Below are 24,056 nucleotides of genomic sequence, written 5' to 3'. Positions count from 1 at the left end.
AGACCAGCCCCTTGCTCAAGCAGGAGATCCAATATCATTTCAGACAAGTGACTGTCCAGTCTCTTTTTAAAAAACCTCTAGTGAGGCACTGGCAAACCAGTTCCATTTTGTTGCCAAGAAAATCATTTGAACATATTTAGGAAGTCCAAGGAACTGAGCTTCGTATGAAAGTGCATGTACTTTTGTGTATTGTTGCATGGAACGCTCTTGCTGTTTCTGTTTTTCTTGTTCGTACTATTGTTGGTTTTACTATTGTTGTGAGCTGCCCAGAGGTGTCTGCTACAAGGTAGGCAATCATATAAACCTTACAGAAAATTTTCACAGCTTTTCATCTAGCTATTTGACTGAGCATTCACCTACTATGTTGTAGTTATATCATCATCATCATCATCACCATCAATCATCTTTTATGTTTTAGATGGCCTTGTAAATGTCCCTGAAATATAAACATACCTATGGATATTCTCTGTAAATTAAAACACAACATATCTGCCTGAATTTCCATTAAAAAAACCCTGTGAAATAGAGATAGTCCTCAACTTACAACCACTTGTTTAGTGACCGTTCAAAGTTACAATGGCATTGAAAAGAGTGATTTATGACCGTTTTTCACATTTAACGTCCATCGCAGCATCCCCATGGTCACAGGTTCAAAATTTGGATGGTTTGGCACAATGGCCTACCAGTTCGGACTGGTTCAGCTGAACCAGTAGTGATTTGGTGGTCCGGGTCACTGGAACCGGCAGCGATCCAGGCCTGCCGTGCCCCCAAACCATCTTGTTTTTCAGTTCTGCGCATGCGCAGAACAATTTTAATTGCACTGCACAATTGCGCGCAGCCTTTTGACTTTTCTCCTAACCTGCTTCACTGCGTGAAAGGCCTTCCTGGATCACTGTTCTGCCTCATTCACAGCATAGGTTGCCTCCCATTGGTAAATTTTCCAGGTTTTTCCTTCATGGCTTCCAGCTTTTTTTTTTTTTTTTTTTTTAAAAATAGTGAATCCATGAAGAGATATTGAACAGGGCCTTCTGATTGGTAGCCTTGGAGAAACATCTGTCTGGGAACATCCTCCCCAGCCTAGTTCCCTGAGTTCGGTGGTGCTTCTTTGGAACGCCTTGAAGTTTGCATCTGCCTTAAAGAGCATATTGGAAAAGTAGCCCCTCAGTTCACAAATTATTTTTAAAAAAACCACCCAGGTGAAAAGAAAATTCCTTTATTCTAGAAGACAGGAACTCTTACATGGATTCTTGTTAAATTGACTAATCTTTTTGTGGGTTTTTTTGTTTGTTTTCTTCTTCTTCTTCTTCCTAAGGCAGACATAAAAAGACTCCAGTGTTTTATGAGTAGGACATCTGAACAGTTATTTATTGAAAAGCCACAGTCCCCACACTTTTACAACTGTCGGCTTGTATAAGGCAAAAAAGCAAGATGAATCCACTTTATTACACACACACAAAAAAAAAGCTCCTGGATAGTGGGGAGGGGGGAACGCAAGGACATGCATGTTACTGATCCAAATACAATGTACATGACAAGATATAAAAACCATTATGAAAACAAAAGGAGATTTAAATTATGGATACAGTCTATGAAAAGAAATTGTCGTTCGTTATCATTATTGTTATTATATCATCCTCGTTATTATAAACACACCTGTATAGTCTAAGGTTGTAATTAAAGTTGTCCTTTTTACAAACACAGTTATTGGAACTCTGAACAAAATGTAACATTGAGTGGGGCAAGACACTGACATAAAGCAACTGCTCAGAATCATTAGGTGGACAATGTGATCAAGATCAGCCCAAGATCAGTGTAGATGGATGACTAAGATTCCAATGGTCAGTCACTTCTACAAAGGTAGCTGTATACTTTGGAAGAAAAGTGCTTGGGTACAATAAACAGGAATAATCCCAACTTCTGGTGTATGTTCCTCCTCCCCCAAATGTACAAAATACCGGTAGGTGTCTCGTAGTAGTAGTAGCCTTACTCTGTTTCGAAGCAGTTGGCATCCATAGAAGAGAAACAAACATATGAAAGTACTTGTTTCACTTGTCTTCACAACAATTTACCATCAATGTATATACGTACATTAATGAAGCGTCATTTATACTTTAGTTATTATTATAGGGACACACCTAGTATGTTTTCTATGCAGATTTATTTTCAATTAACTGTTTTAAACAATGGTGCTCCATATTGCTTATAAACATAGAGATATGAAATCAGGAAACTCAATGAATCGAAACAGAGGTGCTAAGTCTTAAGAACCACACAGCTAAAATGGGAGTTGTATTGGTAGATTTTCCATGGGCGTTTAGAGCAGACAGAAAATTTCCTAATGTGGCTAATTGAATAACCGACTAGATTACATGCACTGGTTTCCAGGCTACATCCAGGTTGGGGGACTCTAAATCTGGAGATCTAATCATCCTCTTCATCTTCTTCATCGCTGTCTTTCATGGTGATCCCTTGCAGTCCTCCACCTTCACTTACTGAGGCTGTGGCTTCTTCTACAGTCAGCCGGTTTCGGACTGTGTCATAGGTTTTACTATTCAAAGTAGAATCCAGAACTCCTTGCAATCGGAAATCTCTGTATGTTTTCTAGGATCAAGAAGTTTGTGTTGTGAAAAATATGACCAAACACCTAAACCAAACCAAACCAAACCAAACCAACCTAGAAATAGAAGCAATTGGGTTTCAAGCTGTCAAATATGTTTCAAGCACTTTTGCTTTTAGTAGGAATAGATGCTATCCTATAGTATTTATTCCCCATTCAACCCATTTCTGCAGAAATAGAGAAATTAAAGTAAAATGATTTGATAGTGCTGAATCAAATCATTGCGATCAAGAGAGAGGTTTGGTTCCTTAATTTTAAATTGATGTATACTGTACAATATATTACTGTCACATCTGTGCATCTGTTAGAGATCACAAATTGATTATATCTGTACCCATTTATGAGGAAAATTATTTGGACTTAAGGTTAACATGCAGAAGTCTGTTCTCATACTCTTAACTGGATGAGGTTGGAAACCATTTTGATTGATGAAATAGGAGTTCATTTGGGTGCCATTGTTAAATACGTCTAACTTCCTTTCATGAGGGAAATCTTAAAGAAAGGATGCTTTTCATGCATCTTTGATTTTGACAGTTATCTGGAGTTTGTATTCTACAGACTTACCAATCTTCCTTCTGAAGAGTAAGACCTCTGACAGTATCTTAAACTTTATAGCAGTTATTCTGACTTCTTATTTCTTAGGATTTTCCAAAAATAGTTTCCATAAAGAGGGAAAAATAACTGGAAGACTGAACAATGTTTTTTGGGAAGATAGTATTTTATGACATAGCCCAGAAATCTTCACAATGATAATTATGGAATAAAAATTATGGAAATAGGGAGGGATCTTCCCATTTCACACTCCAAAACTGGAAGTGAACCAAACTAATGGAAGTCTAGAGTGGCAAACATTTGTATAAAAATATCATAGATATGGCAGAGTTGACTGTAGATAAGGGCAAAGGGCAGAGGAAGGTGTGCTATGAAATCATGAAACAACTGTGCCCCTTTTATACTGTCTCAATATTAAGTAGGTAAGGAGCAAAACGTGCTTCATGATGTTGTTGTGTTGTATATTTCATGACTCTGATAAAGTTGTGGCTAAGTTATGTGGAGGAGCAACAACCTCATCTTTCCATTTAATAGACCTTCCTTGAGTATTATGAGACTAAATGGAGCTGTGAAGTGCCTTAGAAAGCCATTCGTTTTAAAAAAATTGTCTAGTTTTCCGAAGTTTTTTGGTTTTGTTGGTTTTCCAGAATTCCATGACATCATAAAAATACAAGTATTAGTTAAATTCATGAATGGTTTAACAATGTGTTTTGCATCTCTCTTATGCCTAGAGAAACTGTTATTATTATTTTTTTTTAAAAGAGGCTATTACATAGTCTAATAGTACAAAAGACACTTCCCGTGTTTTTCAGTGTTCCCAAGCTAACACATAATAATAATGTGCTAATACCTATTGCTTTTATTTTGAAAATTAAAAACCATTTTAGTAATTTATTCATGACTTTCTTTTCTAAAGTATATAATTCTCCTCATCTGCAAAATATATCACATGGAACCAAAAATGATCAAATATGTATTTACCTCCTCCTGAGATCTTATTATTTTATGTAAGCCACTGAGATTTCACACTGAAATAATTATCATCCATCCATCCATCCAACACATACCGGCACTCGCACACACATACACCACAGCTACATTAGGGAGAGCTTCTTGTTTTGTGTGTAACCCTTTTTAAATGTTGTCAACATCTATTGTAAGAGAAATTATTTTAATTATGTGTGCGATACTGATATGACATGTGTTTTTAAGGATCTTTCAAGTCACTGAATGTGAAGTCAGTAGTGAAGATTGCTACACAACAATTTTGGGTAGTATCTTTTCTTCTCTTTCTACATATAGAAGGGGGCTGCCTAAGAAATACTTCTTGCTCTGCTACAAAAGATTATCCAGCACTTAGTGCAGAGACTCAGGGCAGTTGTCCATTCTCATATGGTTCTCTACCCTTCAGTAGTACCGTGTTTTTCCGAAAATATGACATGTCCTGAAAATAAAGACATGCCAGATTTTTTTGGGTGGGCAAAAATATAAACCCTCCCCCCAAAACAATCCCCTTTGATAACCCCCCCTCCGGCCAGGCAGAGTGCCACTCACTGACCTAGTGGTATCCCGAAGGCACCAAGCCGCGGGAGCTGGGGGGGGCACAGGGTGGACAGGCACTCATGTGGCTTGGCACCTTCGGGATACCACTAGGTCAGTGAGTGGCACTCTGCCTGGCTGGAGAGGGGGATTGCTGGGTGGCTGCTCGTGAGTGTGGTCACCAAATGGCTGCTGTGTTGCAACAGTGCAACACAGCTGTTTGCCCCTGAGGCTGTGCCCACATCCTCCTGTCCCGCAGGCTCTTCGGGAGAGAGCAGCCACCCAACAACCCCAAAACTATAACCCCCCCCCAATAATAAGGCCAAGGCCATGTTTTGGGGATCAAAAGAAAATAAGATCCTGTCTAGGTTGGCTGTGTTTCATTCAACCAAATGGAATGTCCTGGAACAGTGATGGCGAACCTGTAAAACATGTGCCAAAATGGCCCACAATGACTCGTGTGGCTTGGGGAATGGCACCACCAGTCTTTTTAAGTGGCAGTGTGGAGTTCAAGGATTGAAGTCAAGGCCTTGACCTCTACTTCAGATAGAGCCTCAGCGCTGCTACCAAATGCCACTGATCAGAAGGAGAGTGGGAGGAGAGCGGGGATAGAGAATTGTTTTGTTTGTCTGTCTGTCTGTGTGTGTGTGTGTGAGAGAGAGAGGGGGGGGGAGGGAGAAAGAAGAGAGGGAGGGAGGGAAAGAGAGATGCCAGCAGAGTCAAGTTAGGCATTTTACAAATTTTTGACTTGACAGACTCAATAGGTTTGCCATCAATGAACTAGAATAATGCTAGTGTGAAAGCTATTACACTTCTGGGTAATCAGGATTCCTGCCTTGGACAGGGGGTTGGACTAGAAGACTTTCAAGGTCCCAAACCTAGTATCGGAAATATCCCAATGTGACTAACTTTAGAGTTGTAGTGAAGATGAAGAATAAATGAGATGTTGACCAGAGGTGGGTTGCTAATTTTTTTTCCCTACCAGTTTGGGCATTCTCCTGTGCGTGCAATGCTTCTGCGCATGTACAGAAGTGTCTGGACGGGTGGATGGAGCCTCCCGCTGCTGCTACTACTGGTTTGGCTGATCTGGGCCGAACCGGCAGCAACCCACTTCTGATGTTGATGCGTGGACAAATTGCTACAATTGCCTGCCCTATTTCTTCCATCTTCACTCTCTTGGATGAATATTTTGTCAATATCATGTTGAGTTTGTTCAATGTGGCAGATGTAGACTAAGGTCCATATGTGCAAATGGGACCTTAAGCTTTGACTTAATTAGCACAGTTCATTTCCTTTCTGACTGAGAGCAGAATCTATTTGCAAGTTACATAAATACATTAAGCAAGCTTACCTTTACTATTCTAATAAGGGTTTTTAGTTGATAGATGTGAAGCTGAAGGTCCATGCGGTCTGTTAGCCAAGTGCAAACGATGTTCATGGAGCTGGTGTACCATTGCTGCAAAATAAGCAAGAGCTCTCCAAGGACATGTCAAACAATATGAATCATATACAGCACATAATACATTTTGAACACGATCATGTCTTACTAGCTTTGATCTTTTCAGTGTAAACATTCAAAATCAGAATTGCACGCTTAAAGACAGAAAAAACATTTTGACCACTGATATTTAAGAATTCTTAGCATATGGCCCACTGTGTTTCAGTATCCACCCAATCTGGAATTCAGATTGGATTCCCCCCCCTCCTTCAAACACATCCCCAAATATTGTTTGTGCCTTTGCCTTTACATAATACCATTTAAAATAACTTTACTATTTAAGATTGACATGCTTCAGATGAATGGAGAAGAATGGATGTTTAACACCTTCTTTAGACTGCATTTGCATCTATTGTGGGCTTTTCGCTTCCCAAATATTTAAAGAATAAAAGTGGGATATATATATATATATATATATATATATATATATATATATATATATATATATATATATATATATATATATATATATTTATTTATTATATTTATGCTGATAAATAAATAAAGGGAGACTAGTATAGATCTATTTCAAGCTATTTAGCTCTCATCAGCTAGCCATACCCTATGTTGGGAATCGAACCTGTGCTCTATTGCCTCTCAGGCAGATGTGTTAACCATTGAGCTACAAGGCTCGACTCCTTATCAGCCAGCCAGGGTGAGAGGTATATATTTAAAGTCACAACCCCTGGTATGCCCAAATATGGGAGGAAGGTCACACTTCCACTCTCTGTCTTCGGCTCGTCACAAGAGACCATACAGACAGAAACCCAATATTTTTTACTGTTGCCTTTTTGTTACATTTGTTATATTTATGCTGATAAATAAATAAAGGGAGACTAGTATAGATCTATTTCAAGCTATTTAGCTCTCATCAGCTAGCCATACCCTATGTTGGGAATCGAACCTGTGCTCTATTGCCTCTCAGGCAGATGTGTTAACCATTGAGCTACAAGGCTCGACTCCTTATCAGCCAGCCATGGTGAGAGGTATATATTTAAAGTCACAACCCCTGGTATGCCCAAATATGGGAGGAAGGTCACAAGGAGTCGAGCCTTGTAGCTCAATGGTTAACACATCTGCCTGAGAGGCAATAGAGCACAGGTTCGATTCCCAACATAGGGTATGGCCAGCTGATGAGAGCTAAATAGCTTGAAATAGATCTATACTAGTCTCCCTTTATTTATTTATCAGCATAAATATAACAAATGTAACAAAAAGGCAACAGTAAAAAATATTGGGTTTCTGTCTGTATGGTCTCTTGTGACGAGCCGAAGACAGAAAGTGGAAGTGTGACCTTCCTCCCATATTTGGGCATACCAGGGGTTGTGACTTTAAATATATACCTCTCACCCTGGCTGGCTGATAAGGAGTCGAGCCTTGTAGCTCAATGGTTAACACATCTGCCTGAGAGGCAATAGAGCACAGGTTCGATTCCCAACATAGGGTGTGGCTAGCTGATGAGAGCTAAATAGCTTGAAATAGATCTATACTAGTCTCCCTTTATTTATTTATCAGCATAATATATATATATATATATATATATATATATATATATATATATATATATATATATATATATATATATATATACATACATACATACACACACACACACACACACACACACACACACACACACTAAGCTGATTTTGATCTATCAGTCTCCCTTGCAATTGTGCCACCGCTGAGATAGCCAGGTGGGCAGGGCAGAAAGCCACTAGTGGAAACACAAATTCACATTTCAAATTGCTCATGCCAAGTTTTCCAGCCAGAATGTTATGTCCAGATGATGCTCCTGAGATTCATGCAGCCATAAATAACACTTGAAGAGGTGGAAGCAACAATATTCAAATGTTGATCAGAAAAGGAAGAGGAACCACAGAAACTATTTCAGCTCTCCAAGTCCATTCTGCCCTAACCTTTTAAAATGGCAACGAAACTCAAGATGTGATGAAAATCACGGCTCTCATAAACCTCAGTCAAAGAACGACCGTGGGTTCGGAATTCATGCGTTCTCTATGTCTGCTAATGTTACTTTTTCTTTCCCAGCCTGGAATCAAATCAGACTCTTGATGGCATTTCTGGACGAAGGAACTAAGTCTTTAGTGACATAACTTGCAGCTGTAGGCAATGGTAGGAAAGATCTTGTACCACTCAACACTTCCTCTTTGGTGTTCATCTCTAGTTAAGCATGCCAGATGGGCGTGAGAAAAGCCGGCACAAAAAGAGCATGGAAGGGAAGACCTTAACTTCTCTATCTACTGCTTTATCCTTCCCTTTTATATTATTATTCCCAACTCCAAATCTTCGGCACTTGTGAGCATGGCATTACTAAGGCTACAGATTTAAAAGAAGCCAGGGTACTACAGGTAGTCCTTGACTTACAACAGTTCACTTAGTGACTGTTCAAAGTTACAACGGCACTGAAAAAAGTGACGTATGAGCATTTTTCATACTTATGACCATTGCAGCATTCCCCCACGGTCACGTGGTTTACATTTGACACCTGACTCACAATTATGATGGTTACAGTGTCTCGGGGCAACGTGATTCCCCCTTTGTGACTTTCTGACAAGCAAAATGGGGGAATCAGATTCACTTAACAACCGTGTGACTAATTTGACAACTGCACTGATTCAGTTAGCAAATGTGGCAAGAAAAGTCGTAAAATGGGGCAAAACTCGCTTAACAAATTTCTCAACATAAATTCAGGGCTCAATTGTGGTCGTAAGTTGAAAACTACCTATACATAGTAGCCATCTCTACTCAAGTCACTTTTTATCAAGGTACCCAGCATATTTTCTGGCATGTGCATCCTGGGGAAAAGCTTCGCCCCCCATAGTTCATCTAGTGGGTCATCTATTGAAGATAAGAAAGCAACCTTAAACCAATACTGAATAATGAGCTTGAAGTAGTTCTCAGTATTAATGGAGCTGTGAATGGAAATGTCTTCCCTGGCATGGATGAATGTTGAGGCAGGGTGGGGAAGGGGAGTTAGAGTTTTCTTTGTCGATGGAGGGGTGCCAAATTCTCCACGAGATCCCTGGGGCAGATGAGGAGCGGTGTGACAGCTTATGTTGTGAGGCAGTTCCCCCACATTTCTTCTTTGTCCTGCACACCAATTCAAGAGGGTAAGTTTTTCACTCTGTAACATACTCTAAATTACTCAGCTCTGCCTTTTTTTTTTTAACCATCACCAAGAAAACACTCCTATTATATCTTCAGGCTTTTGGGCAGGGGCTACCTCATAAATATTTATCACTTCGGCTTTGCATCCCAAGGTAATGAGGGATCGCTTGTTTAATACACGCTACTTGTTCTCTTCCACCCATGTAACCCCATCACTTTTTCAATCCCAGTGACAGCTCATGGCTTACAATTTAGGATTGGACATAAAGTTGTTCAGAAATTTGGTGACGCCTCTGTTTGCTCTTCCTTAGCATTTATTTTAAACAAGTTCAGATTAATGTGCTACTCTTTTTTTTTCTTTTAAAAATATGTTTCTCTCTTAAACAACAATATTAGTAGTATTTGGCTTACTCCCACTACCTGACACATTTTTGTGAAAACAATTGTTCTCTGTCAAAATTAATGTATTCATGAAATAAAGCAATTAAGGCTGCAATCCTACACAGATTTAACTTGGCTCCAATGGTCACAGTGGGACTTCAGAATAGTGCTAAAAAGAAATAAGTTGCTCTGAAAATATGTTGAATTAAAATGGCAATGCAAGCCTGGTTGTTTTTTTTTAATATGGAAATAAGTTATATTGCATGGATCTGAGTGAAATGCATAGAGTATTGTAGCCTTAATTATAAAAAGTTGAATGCGAATGCACTATTATACTCCAGTTAACAGTAGAAAAGCTACTTTCTGAGTGCTATTAATGTCAATTATCAAGGTCACCATCTTTAAATAGAGACTAGCTCTCACTGGATTCAGGAAAATATCTTCATGCACGTGCTTAGCATTTGTTTGCAAAGACTATTGATTTAGGGTGGATTATCTTCATTAACAAAATACACCCAACCACAGGACAGCTTCACTTTGGATACCTTGCCTGCTCTTAATTTTAAAGAAGTCACATGACTGATTATGACTGATAGTGGCATCATATTTCTGTCAAGATAGAAAATTATCCTTTAATAAAATTTGAACAGATTTTAAATAGTCATCCTCAAGAAACTGTCAATCAAAGGTAAGGGTAAGGGGCATTTTAAACCTAAAGAAAATAAATTCAGAGCAGAGGTGGTATTCAGCAGGTTCTGACCAGTTCTGGAGAACTGGTAGTGGAGATTTTGAGTAGTTCGGAAACCCGGTAAATTCCACCTAAGACTGGCCCCACCCCACCTACTCTCTGCCTCCCGAGCCCCAGCTGATCGGGAGGAAATGGGTATTTTGCAGTAACCTTCCCCTAGAGTGAGGAAGGAATGGAGATTTTACAGTATCCTTACCCTGGAGTGGAGATTTTGTAGTAACCGTCCCCTGGAGTGAGGAAGGAATGGAGATTTTACAGTATCCTTACCCTGGAGTGGGGATTTTGCAGTAACCTTCCCCTGGAGTGGGGAGGGAATGGGGATTTCACAGTATCTTTCCTCTGTGGTGAGGAAGGAATGGAGATTTTACAGTATCCTTTTCCTGAAGTGGGGAAGGAATGGAGATTTTACAGTATCCTTACCCTGGAGTGGGGTTTTTGCAGTAACCTTCCCCTGGAGTGAGGAAGGAATGGAGATGTTACAGTATCCTTCCCCTGGAGTGAGGAAGGAATGGAGATTTTACAGTATCCTTCCCCTGCCACACACACCAAACCACGTCATGCCACGCCACACCACGCCCACAGAACTGGTAGTAAAAATGTTTGAATCCCACCACTGATTCAGAGCCTTTGCCCCCCCAGAATGCACATTTCAAATGGCCCAGCACAACATCAGTGTAATACATAAAAAGGATAAAAGACTGTTTACATCATAGACAATTATATAAATGTATGAAAAATAATATCTTGCTTAAAAGAGATAGTATTGTCCATCAGCTTTTGTCTGGGAAGAAACACAGCAACACAGCAGTTAAGATACTGTAGATCTGCTGCCCTATGTTGCTAGAAAGAAGTGGCACTGAAGGCCAATATTATTTTTACCACATTTTTCCTTCCATGCTCCAGTCACATTAATTAGAACTCAACCTGGCTCCAAAGTAACACTTTTCACCTTTTATTGCACAGAGCTAATAACACACCTATGCTGATATTTGGTTTGGTTCAAGGACAACGTGGACAGATTACCTCCATAGTCAGGGTCCTGAGAACTCCTGCATGCTACATGCCTTTCTCCAAGAGCTCAGGGCAATTTATATGAGGAATCTCCCTACATTTTACATACATTCTGAAATCCAATTTTGAAGATGGGGTTAAGAAAGAATACTTGGCCTAAAGTTCTTCAGTGATTTTTTAAAAATGGATTATAAATATTGGATTTTTCCAGGCCTGGTTCCATTTCTTAGCTGTTCTATCACCTTGCTTCTCAAATAGGAATGGTTCTAAGCCAGGGATGTCAAACTTGATTTAGGTTTATTAGGTTTATTAGATTTATATGCCGCCCTTCTCCCAAGGACTTCATTGAGGGCCTCATCAGGGTTGTGTTTGATCTCATGGGGGTGGGGTGGGCCGGGGGTAGGCCTGGCCAGGGTGGGCATGGCCAGCTCAACATCACTCGTGTTGGGGGCACTTGTGGTGGCAAAGTGCTAAGGCTTTTTTTAAGACCCTCCCTCATTCTCATTATAATCTCCTTCCTTCCTTCCTTCCTTCCTTCCTTCCTTCCTTCCTTCCTTCCTTCCCTCCCTCCCTCCCTCCCTCCCTCCCTCCCTCCCTCCCTCTTCATTCTCCTTTCTTCTTCCTTCCCCTTTTCCATTCTTTTTCCATCCTTGCTCTTTCCCCATCTTCCTTTCCATTCCTTTGTCTTTCCTCTTTCCCCCTCTTTCTCCTTTCCCACCCCTTCATGCATGCTCAAATGCAAAAAGGAAAACATTTCTCCTTTTGTTTTGTTTTTAGTTTGTTTTGCTAGTCCTCTACCAGCGAAAATGGAGCCGGGGGGGGGGCACACGCAGCCCTCCTGAATTCCGTTTTTGCTGGCAGAGGCCCCGTGGGCCAGACCTAAGCATCCTGCAGGTCGAGGGCGGCCCCCGGGCCTTGAATTTGACACCCCTGCTCTAAGCAATCTGAGTCACTGAGTTCTTATGCTATTTATTTGGGAGAATTGTTAGAATGAAGAGATCCAAAACTGAAAGTAAATGTTATGCTTTTGTAACCATTTTAGAGATGCCTTCTTTCCATATGCCCATATATTATGACAGTGCTAAGTTTGATAAGACTGATAATTTTGGTTGGATGTTAAGACACCAGGTAAGAAACTGGGAAATTGTGAGTTCTAGTTCAGCCTTAGGTAGGAAGCCAGCTGGGTGACTTTGGGCCAGCTGAATCAACCTATCTCACAGAGTTATGGTATGTTCACCACTTTGAGTTATGTATAAAAATAATAAAGAATGGATAACAATAAATGAATAGATACATTTCTTTACTAGACCATAAGTTTTCAAAAATGTCATTTTCCCAGTTCTCAGAATAATTCCCTTGTTTACCTTTTCTAAATAATTAACAATGCCGTTATGGTTGCTCATGGATCCCTACTATAATTGTATAGAAAATAGTCTAGATTTACCACAAATGATTAGTTTGTTTAGAACAGCTTTTTCCTCATCAGAGACCTTCCCATTGGATTTCAGCTCATGTAATTCTCAACCAACATGAACAGAAGAATTTCACACACTTTTCTTCCAGTAATACATAATACCCAAAGGTATATGGCTTTGTCAATTTATCTCACGAATGAAATTCTGAGTAACTTTCAAAACTCGTAACTTTTGTTGTTTTCATTTTTAAAAGCCCTTCTGCCTACCCTTGTGATAATATGAAAAAGAGCTTCTACTTTATCTGAACTCATTCCTTTTTCTTAGCGATGGGAGTTATTTTTATCAACAGCAGCACTGAAGCTTTAAATATAGTGACAGACCTTTTAGATTTTGCACATTGTTGGTACTACCTGATCCCTTCAAAGTGGTTTGAAGCTGGCAATATAATAATTGCCTTCACTTCTGCCAAACGTGGAATGCTAAGAGAAGGTAGAAAAAAATATCATGAACCAATCTGTGCCCCCACCAATCAACTGACTGAAGAGTGCAAAAACTGAAATTATGTCTGTGTCATTCCACCAGAGCCATAAAGTAATTTTTGGAATAATCGAAATCCTATACTCTACATAGAAAAAAGGAAAGTCTTATTCAACACATTTAGCTATTGGATTTATGGGGCTACCCAATTAAAAAGTGTGACTCTGTTTAGACAGTCAGCTAAAAATAAACCAACAAATCACTAAGGAACCACTACATTATCCTCAAAGACCCCTCACAATATTAAATTCCCCCCAAGACCTCCTCAAAAGAACCATAACAAAAGAATCATTAAAAACATACTCAATATAAAATATAGCCTAGTGACCAAATACAATAAGAAAACAATCAAAAGACAACAAATGGACCAAATGCCAGGGGAAGAAGCAAACTCTTACTAGAAGCGAGGTGGCGCAGTGATTAAATGCAGCACTGCAGGCTACTTCAGCTGATTGCAGTTCTGCAGTTCGGCTGTTCAAATCTCACCGGCTCAGGATTGACTCAGCCTTCCATCCTTCCGAGGTGGGTAAAATGAGGACCCGGATTGTTGTTGGGGGCAATATGCTGACTTTGTAAACCACTTAGAGAGGGCTGAAAGCCCTATGAAGCGGTATATAAGTCTAACTGCTATTGCTATTTTTTTTAATGGTGGGTAGAGTTAGGGCTGAGGGCAGGTCATTCCAGAGCAAGCAGAGAAATTGTGATCCTTCTTTTAAGAGGGAGGGAGAGGGAGAGGGAAAGGGAAAGAGAGATGCACTTAAATGTCATTCTGTTCATCCTACACTTAATTGGCTTGCTAATTCGATTGCATAGGACATTTGGTCAATAGGGTATTTCAACTCAGATGCTGTCTAAAACATTGTTATGTTCATTCTTTATAAGTAGTAGGTTACCGAAAATTGTGACTCTTCCTTTCGCCTTATTTAAAGGGCAGAGTTGTATTTTTTTCTGCCTTTTAAGGATATATAAGTTTGTCTCCTGAAGCATGGCAGCTCATGTGATTAGGATGCTGGGTTGATGATCAGAAAGTCCATGTTCGAGACATGAGTGCTGCTGCAGGATGGGGGGACCCCCATTATTCGCTCTAGCTCCTGCCAACCTAGAAGTTTGAAAGTATGTAGTCGTAAGTAGATAGATAGGTACCATTTGATGAGCACATTAAAGGGCACATGAAAGAAGTTCCCAACAGGTCATCAACCGAGGAAAGATGATGTCACCAGCTAATCCTTTCAATCAAGAAGCACCTTAGGTGCTTCCGACATGAACAGAGGTCAGCTTGTCTCCCATTCCTCTTTTGAATGCTTATAGCTGGCTTTCAACTGCCAAGTTTTAATACAGCAGAGTATCTTCTATGTCTCTTTCTTCTTGTTATTTTCATCCACTGGTTTCCTCTTTTCTGTCTTCCTTATAAAGAATTGCTCATATCATTTCAGTTGCACAGCTTTTCTTTGAACTGCTTATTCCTTTCTTTTGTCATTGGCCAAAATATGGCCAGACATTAGCCCAATGCTTTCACATCTTCTTCAAGGACTGCTGTGAACTTTAATCTGCTGCAAAGTACCCTAGATCAGGGGTTTCCAACCTTGGCAACTTGTGGACTTGTCTTAAAGTTGCCAAGGTTGGAGACCTCTGCCCTAGATTATTTTCAGATAGGAAGACAAACATGTCACAAGCACTAGAGGACACAAATTTAGACTCCCATTTCTTCTTGTTCCCTCCTCAAATTCTTGTGGTCACCAAATACAAACCCGTAACTGAAAAATTATTAACGGATTTCTCCAAAAATAGGACAGGGTCTTATTTACTTTTAACCCCTGAAATAAGTGCTTGGCCTTATTTTCGGGGAGGTCTTATTATTTTTGAGGTGCAGGAGGTGGAGAGCGTGATCACCCCATGGCTGCTGCTGTGTTGCAATATTTTCGGGGAGGCCTTATTTTCGGGGGAGCGCTTACTTTAGCGCATGCGCTCAAAAGCCTGATTGGGCTTATTATCCAGGGAGGTCTTATTTTCAGGGAAACAAGGTAGCACATTTTGGTTACTGCTTTTAATTCAGTTGCTTAGTGAGATTCATTTGCTGTAACTTGCTGTCTTATATTCCCCTTTCACATCCTGGTTACTCTAAAGCAAACAGTCACTCAATAACCAGCACCAAGCACACAGCAGGATAGAGATCTTGCAGTCAGCAGCCATTCAATATATGGTTTGTCCATATCCATCACAGCTTAGCATACACTCTTTCAGAACACATAGCTTCTCTGATCATTGCCCTCTCATCCTCCTGTTGAATTCTTCTGGCAAACTCCTGTTGTCTCTCTCTCTCTTTGCTTACCCAGAAAATCAATCAATCAGAACTTCCTATGAAGTGTAGACAAGAGGAAAGAGACTTTACTGTTTCATCTACATTCAGCCAGCAAATTCAGCACATTTAGCACAATGTGATTGTGCTCTGAGATGAAGGTCTGCCTGCCTTCTTAGACACCTTTTTATTATTCAGTGAGGAGGTGAAGGGAACACCTCCTCATCCTTGAGAGTAAGTTACATCATCAGGGAATGGATCCCCCCCTCCAACTTAATGCCCGAAGAGTTAAAAGGCCGAGAGAAGAGGGCTGCTGAGAAGGGAAGGAGAGGAAGGACAAAGCGAACTCAAGATGATAGTTGGGAATGTGCGAAAAGGCCAAAGGAACTGTTCTGGGACTTTCTTAACTCTGGCTGGTAGAACATCCAAACTCTTGAAACAGCTCCTTTCCCTGGTGGAGAATTGAATTGGTCCTTCAATCAGGATGGCCAGATGGGAAGCAAAGGAGCAGGTTTCCATAAAGGGAAAGGACTGATTAAATTTCCAGGCATACCTGTTAGAGCAAGAAAAGGCTATTCAGGTAGTCCTCGACTTACAACAGTTCTTTCCTTCCTAGTAACTATCTCTTCCCACTTGTGACTATAACCATATTGCTGGTATCTGTCTTTACAACTTACATTGTTTTATTTGTTTCCTAGTATAATTTGATTGCTCATTAAAAACCTATGACTATCACTAAGCGTTGTTGTACCTTATGATTCTTGATGAATGTATTCTATTTCATTTTTCTTTATGTACACTGAGAGCATATGTACCAAAGACAAATTCCTTGTGTGTCCAATCACACTTGGCCAATAAATAATTCTATTCTATTCTTTAGTGACTGTTCAAAATTACCATGGCACAAAAAAAAGTGACTTAGGATCGTTTTTCACACTTACAACCATTGCAGCATTCCCATGGTCATGTGATCAAAATTTGGAAACTTGGTAACTGACTTGTCTTTATGATGGTTGCAGTGTCCCAAAATCATGTGATCACCTTTTGAGGCCTTCTGACAAGAAAAGTTAATGGGGAGGCCAGATTCACTTAACACCCATGCTACTAACTTGACTGCAATGACTAATAACTGAACCGTAGTGGCACAGTGATTAGGATGCAGTATAGCAGGTTAACTCACTGCTCACTCCAGGAGTTCGATCCTGACCACCTTAAGATTGACTCATCCTTCCGAGGTTGGTAAACTGAGGACCCAGATTATTGGGGGCAATATGCTGACTCTGCATATTTAGAGAGGGCTGTAATAGCACTGTGAAATGGTATATAAGTCCAAGGCTATTGCTATTGCTAATGATTCAGTTAATAACCGTGGCAAGAGAGGTTGTAAAATGGGGCAAAATTCACTTAACAACTGGAAATTTGGGGCTCGGTTGTGGTCATAAGTTGAGGACTACCTGTAAACTACTTCTGCCATGATATCTTATCACTTTTCACTGGACATAATGATACAATTGAATTGTTTCTAAACTGAAGGTTCAAAGGAATAAAACTTTCTACACCTTTGCTGGGTCCTGGCATTTGCAGCTGCCTGTCTGCTTCCCACTTCTCTACGTTATGGAGTCCCGGTGACATCGAAGTGCAATTGCCTTTCTTCTATGGGTAAAAGTGGCTTTTTCAATGTCTAAAGTCCTAGCTATGATGGTAGTTGCTGTCATGCTTTGAAAAATGTCGTTGGGACAACCCTGCATATCAATTGATAAATTTAAGACCTGTTGAAAAGATAGAGCAGTTTAATAGTTAAAAAGAATCCCAACTAACCATCCAAGTAACTCAAGCATGCAGAATTGTCTCTGTCAATTGAGAGTCCTTCCTTCCTTCCTTCCTTCCTTCCTTCCTTCCTTCCTTCCTTCCTTCCTTCCTTCCTTCCTTCTTCCTTCCCATCCATCCATCCAGATTTGAAGATTAGCTTAAGATGCATTACACTCCTAATTAAACAGAATATCTCTCATATCCTGCACTAGGTAATAAAGGTTTCAAATCCCAGGTTGACTGGGTTGATAAAGCAGAAATGAACCCACAAATCAATTAATAAAGCCACAGCTACAGAGAATGTTTGAAAACTTATCCCCCCCCTCAACCCAATCACTGTGAGATTGCTTTAGATCTATCTGGTGTGAAAGAAGCTAATACTAGTCTATTTGTATGTAGGCAAAGACAATTGCAGAGAATAGCTAGAGCCATGTGGAGACATTTTACTGCCAGAGTTAAAGCTGCAGTAATCTAGTCCTTAACCGAATGGCATATTATATAAGGTAGTTTGGTGTATGAGGCAGAAAATCTCATAAGCAGCTCTCTGGGTAATCAAAGTACAAAAATAATACATTAAATAAGAAGCAAGTTGCTTCCCTCTCACAATCCTCAGAATTAACAGTCATTCCACCTCTCTAAATGGAACGGCAAGCTTTGTAATCCTGGGGAAAAAAATCACAATGAAACGATTTTAAATAACCCAGAAAGGTTTTTTAAAAACTACACCCAATAATGCTTGATCATCCCAGCCTCTGTTACAGAGATTTGAGTTTTGGAACATCACTCTCTCTTGGTCTGCGGTATTATTGAAGTCCTAAATGTGCCTCCGAATTTACAAGGGAAAAAAAAAATGGCATGAATAAATCTGCAAAAGTAACACCCGGCGATGGCAGGGCTGCACATTTTCTGAAAAGCTGTGCTGGGTTCCTGTACTCCGAGGGAGGTGGTGTCATTACACATCCACCAGAACATCTGCAAACTCTGGTTTCCTTTTCATAGATTTGAATGGAAGCCTGACCTCCTGTTCCTTGCCATGAACCCTGAGTTCACACTCACATTTTACATGTTACAGGAAGCCATAGCTCCCTCCAGGGGTTCTGCAAACAGAATCTCAGAAGCCAGATGCAGCCCGGCTTCTTAACGCACCTGAAGGAGCTCCCGCCCTATTCTTCCTCGGGCGCTGCTGCTGGGAGGTTGGTGGTGACGGGGGGTGGGTGGGTGGGTGGGGGGGTGGACCGAAGCGGCCTGCTCACACAGGAGAAGCTTAAGGTCACTCCAGCTTTTGTAAAAGAAGCGGACAAAACCAGGAATGCTTATGGGGCTGAATTGTCAGCAGGGTAGCAGAAGGATTACAAGAAACCTGTGACTCTGCCTCTTTCTGCCTTTGCTGGTAGCTTTTGTGTGTGTGTGTGTGAACAAGTGCCATACAACAGATTGAGGCTGGTATAAAGGCCTGGGACTGTGCAAGGAGTCCCCCGCTGGGCCTCAGCTGTGCTTGCAATTAGCAATAAGCACGAAATGATTATTGTTGTGGTGGCTGATGGCAATCTGAAGTGACAAGTTTTATGGGGGGAAGTTAAAGTAAATGTGTGTGTGTGTGTGCGTGCGCGTGTGTGTAAGGGGGGGGGAGGGAGAGAGTGAGAGAGAGAGTGAGAGTCCTTCTTGCTCACAAACCATTAAGCCAAAGGCCCGATGCAGTTCAGTCAGGCATTTTTTCTGCCATTCACAAAGGTCTTAGAAAAGTCGGCTGAAAGAACATTTTTCTTTCTCTTCTCCCTGCCTCGCAATGGAGTTTTTCTAGGCCATGGATGCCTCAATTAGCCAAAAGCTTGTAGGGAAGGGTGAGAGATTAAACATACGAAATTACTCAGCAGGCGGCTGCTTGGGTGGATTTGGGGCAACCGAGGAGCCTTTAAAACAGACGAGAAGACATGAGAGATTTCTGAGAAAAGAACATAATCCTCCTACCTGCTTACTTTAACCACTGCCATTTGCCCATTGTGATGTGCTCTAATGCCCATGAGAGCTAAACTCTGAGTGATGGTGCTCCATAACCATAACTCACACCACCACGGCCCTCGAGTTCAGTTCTGGCCTTTCCAACCAGAATGAATCCAGGCTGCTCAAACCAGAGGTGGGTTCTTGCCGGTTTGAACCGCTTCGGCCAAGTAGTTAGTAACTTGGCCTGCCATGCCCCCGAACCGGTTCCCTTGACGGCGCCTATGGTAGCACCATCTTGTTTTTTGCTTCTGCGCATGCACAGAAGCATTTTTTTTAGTACTGCACATGCGTGCACGTGGCATGTCCCTGAGCCAACCAGTAGTAGCAGCAGCCGGAACCCACCCTGGCTCAAACCTATTAAGCGTCACCGTGGCAGATTCTCTGTCCCGGGAAATCACAGGGATAAGATGACCTTTTCTTTCTGGTCCAGGCTGCAGAATCTCTTTTGAAAGGCTGAAAGAGGGACTCTGGTGTCCGACTTTTGAATTCAAGGTGTTTGGAAGGTAATGCATTCAGTGGAATAAAGGAACCTGGGATCCTGCTGAGTCTAAAAGGAAAGGAACTGAGGGGACACTTCTTCATGAATGGTGGGCTTTCTGGGATGTGAAAAAATAGCTCTGTCTCCCAGTTTTGACAGATCGGGGAAATATAAATCTCAAGCACATGCATGACATGTGTGTTTCCCCCTAAATTCATGGACTACGTTTTCAGCTGTTGCGGGTATAAATATGAAAATGGCAGAAATCCATCAGGAGTTCATATTAAGATCTTGAGATCTGCTGATCTGATCTATATCTACTGCTGAGATTCTTGGGCATAGATGCTCAAAAAAGGCTACAATGAATGGACCTGAGAGCTGAAGGATCTTTTTCTCTCTTTTGCTCCATCTCCATACCATTCTTAAACCTCCACTTATTAAAGCCTCAACAGCAAGTAATTTTAAAGGTTGTCCATAATGGGGATGAAAGTTAGCATTCTTAATCTCTCTCTCTCTCTCCCTCTCTCTCTCCCTCTCTCTCTCTCCCTCTCCCCCCCTCTCTCCCTCCCTCCCTACCTACCTACCTACCTACCTACCTACCTACCTACCTACCTACCTACCTACCGTCATGATCATGTTCATCATCAATCTATGTCCAGGACAGAAATCACTCCCACTTCCTTAACCACTCCATCTTCTAAAACTCTACTGAATTATTTTGCATCCCTAGATGGGTTCCTGGAACCCTTAGAAGCTCAGGAATATTTTATGGCCAATCAGGTTCTCAAAGGATACCTAGCCTTGCATAAGCTAATAAAGTATCCTATGTATTACATAGATCAGATTAATTGATTGGGGACATGAAAGCAATATTTTCAATGCTGGCATGAATAAAAATAGCAGAAAACAAACTATGTCTTAGAGGATATATTCTCCAAATATTGGAATAGGAAAAGCAAAGTCCTCTTCCACCATACTATCCCTTGTAAAGCAACATCCGTTTCCACTATTGGTATCTGTTAGAAGCTACATTTATGTCTCATGAATGATGCATGTTACTTAATCATGCTATTTGCATGATAATGACATACATGCATCACTTGCTCCTTCCTCCCTTCCTCCCTCCCTCCCTCCCTCCCTTCTTTCCTTCCTTCTTTCCTTCCTTCTTTCCTTCCTTCCTTTCTTCCCATGTTTTTTTTAACCATATTCAGTAGTTATATATTAAAATATTAGTAGTTATATATTAAGATTTCTTTAACCGGATAAGCTCACCATAAATTATGAAAGCCTAGCAAATATATTTTTAAAATACACTTTTGAGCAATTTATCAATGCTTTAAAGAAAGTGTCCTGTCTGGTACGTACAGCTGGACAGCAGCCTAAATCTCATATTGATTCTGGAAAGATTAGTCTCATTTATTCTAATAAGCACCCAGCCTCTTCACATCCTAAATGTATTTATCCCATTAATGAATTATGAACTTTTTCTTGTTGGAAATGTAGTGGTTATCATAGCAAAGTTCCTTATTGGAATTCAGCTGAGTTTGGAAGTAAAGGAATTTCAGAATCATGGAGCAATACTGATCACAACAAAGAGAAAGAACAAAGACAAATTATTTTCTTAATTCTAGTAAAAAAAAAAAACAGCTCCAACTCTGAGCTCAGTTTGATTTCCTGCAACTGTCAGTCCTGGTGACCTATTTTCTTTAGGGCTAAGTATTTATAATTAGGCCAAAGGATATCAAAATGGCAGTTTCTGGGCATTAATTTATCTTAATTAATTTATTAATATTTATGGCATTTCTTTATGCAACTATCTTGGATGCTATATCATAACTGGCAGTTCCGTTCAAGATCAAAGAAAGAGATTAACAATCAGTTTCTGGGCATTATCCAAGTTTACTTCCAGCAGATAAGACTACTAGGTCAATGATTTCATAAAATCAATATCTGAACAAAAATGACAGCCCTTTGGAGTCTCTTCCTTTTTCTACCATGGTATCCTCAGGTTCTCCGCACTTTTGCACTTTTCTCAGTACTGATGACAGGGAGAGAAGTTCACTTATATTGACAATCAAGAGAATCCTACCAATTGATTTCAAATCTGTCTTAACAGATTTGCATTGTTACTAAAGAAATGCCAACTTTGCTAACATTAACATCTCTGTGCATTTTGCACCCTTTGCTTTCTACCTTTGGCCCCAAAACTACAAAATGTGAATTTTTAAGTAATAATGCATAATGATTGCATTTCAAAAGTTGGCATTGGTGTCCAAGACACTCTTTAATCTTTGGAGAGACTCACACATGTTTGAATTCTCTCAGCAAAGCCTTGTAATCAAATCAAGATGGAGTCTATTGCCTTTTCCTTTTTTTCCTGAAATGTGGTCTAGAGCAGTGTTTTTCAACCACTGTGCTGCGGCACACTAGTGTGCCGTGACATAGTGTAAGGTGTGCCATGGGAAAATTACTTTATATATAGTCAATACAGGGACAGAGTTAAATTTTTTAACATTTTCTAATGGTGGTGTGCCTCGTGATTTTTTTCATGAAAAAAGTGTGCCTTTGCACAAAAACGGTTGAAAAACACTGGTCTAGAGACCTGTGACTCACTTTTGCAGAAAACATTGTTTAACTCTGGTTTCTTATCCTAGCATATCAAAGAATATACTGAGCACAAATTACTTAAGTCACTTGTTTTCTGCTTCTTATTCTGTGGCATCTAAGCAACAAGAATGCCCAAGATGGAAAGAAGGAAACAAATTTAATAGAATTGCATGATACCCATGTTCTTATCTAATTCATCTCCCCCCCCCCATTATTATCACAAAACCTTCACATGTAGGAAGAAGGTGTGTTAGAGCATCATCACAGGTGATGATAACTCCTCCAAATTTCATTTATTTGAAAAAGCTAAAATGTATCTCCATCTGAAATTTTTCCAGAGCTCTGGGACTAATAAAGTTCCTTGTTGCTGAATGGTATTTTTCTGACTGTAAAGCTGAATGTAAATTTGGAATAATTCAAGATTGTCAACAAATAATTGTGGGTCACTTTTTGCATTTTCAATTTTAAGGGAAAGCCTTTCCCTGTTCTTCTGGATTCCTTCATTATTAGAAAGTGTACATTTTTGTGAATATCTTCATCTTTTTTTTATTTAAAAAAAACCAAGTCCTTACTGTGTTCATTATCTCAACTTACTGCATTCAAGTTGCTGTCAGTAAATGACAGCTTTTGGATACTGTTGGCATCAGTTATATCAGGAGGAACAAATAGATATCAGAATATACATATTCTGTATATACATATATTCTATAAATATCATACAGGATAATAACTGACAGAATCTGAATAGGTCTGTGCTATATATATTTCATAATCATGTGTAAGAAAATGTCTGGGATCTGGAATTTGTTATCTTTAACAGGAATTAAAGTCAGGATAAGGATATAAGGATAGGGGGAGTGGGTTTTTTCCTCCAGCAATGCCACTGAATTCAATTCAATTGAATATTCAATTCAACATCCCAATACATTGAAAGCACATTGGCATTCTGACATAGCAACTTGACAATTTCTGTTTTCTACACAATTTTGGGTCAATTGTATCCCAGGTAGTGTAACCTCAGAGTGTTCATAACCTTGGATGCCACTTGTTTACTTCACCTCTTTTATCATGTCAATGGCTCCCTTTAAAATGTGTATATTATTATAATTATTGTTACTATCATCTACTCTAGCAGTCCCTACCATATACTACAAGGCTCCTTTCATTGCGCTTGTGCTTCATAATGGGTATCAAAACTTGCTCGTGTCAGTTGAAGGGGAAACAGAATGGTACAAGAGATTATTAAGAACTATAGCTTTAAAACACAGTATTCTCTATCCATGGAATAAATGGAATATAGACACATTCTATATTTAATGAAGACACCCACATTTGTCTGAGGATCCTGGACACAATTCCTCAAAAATAAATCTGGCTCCAAAAATATGTGGACTCCCCCCTTCCCCCCGCCTTAAGAGAGGGAATTAAATGACATGTA

General features: G+C 40.1%; 1 protein-coding gene across 13 annotated transcripts in view; it reads right to left on the bottom strand.

The window, feature by feature from the left end:
• Positions 1 to 1,297: 1,297 nt before the first annotated feature.
• The window catches only part of CADPS (calcium dependent secretion activator), a 440,774-nt gene continuing 418,015 nt past the window's right edge, over positions 1,298 to 24,056 (bottom strand). For all 13 annotated transcript variants that reach the window (XM_032210572.1, XM_032210571.1, XM_032210579.1 and 10 more), the window contains 2 exons: positions 6,060 to 6,164; positions 1,298 to 2,601 (listed from right to left, as the gene is read on the bottom strand). In XM_032210572.1, the coding sequence (XP_032066463.1) occupies positions 2,422 to 2,601; positions 6,060 to 6,164 (285 nt within the window). In that variant the 3' untranslated portion in view covers positions 1,298 to 2,421. The remainder of the gene's footprint in view (positions 2,602 to 6,059; positions 6,165 to 24,056) is intronic.

This window comes from Thamnophis elegans, chromosome 2 (assembly GCF_009769535.1).
Source record: "Thamnophis elegans isolate rThaEle1 chromosome 2, rThaEle1.pri, whole genome shotgun sequence".
NCBI classification, from domain to species: domain Eukaryota; kingdom Metazoa; phylum Chordata; class Lepidosauria; order Squamata; family Colubridae; genus Thamnophis; species Thamnophis elegans.
Note: the sequence above shows the minus strand (reverse complement) of the source record. Positions and strands in the feature narration are given on the sequence as shown.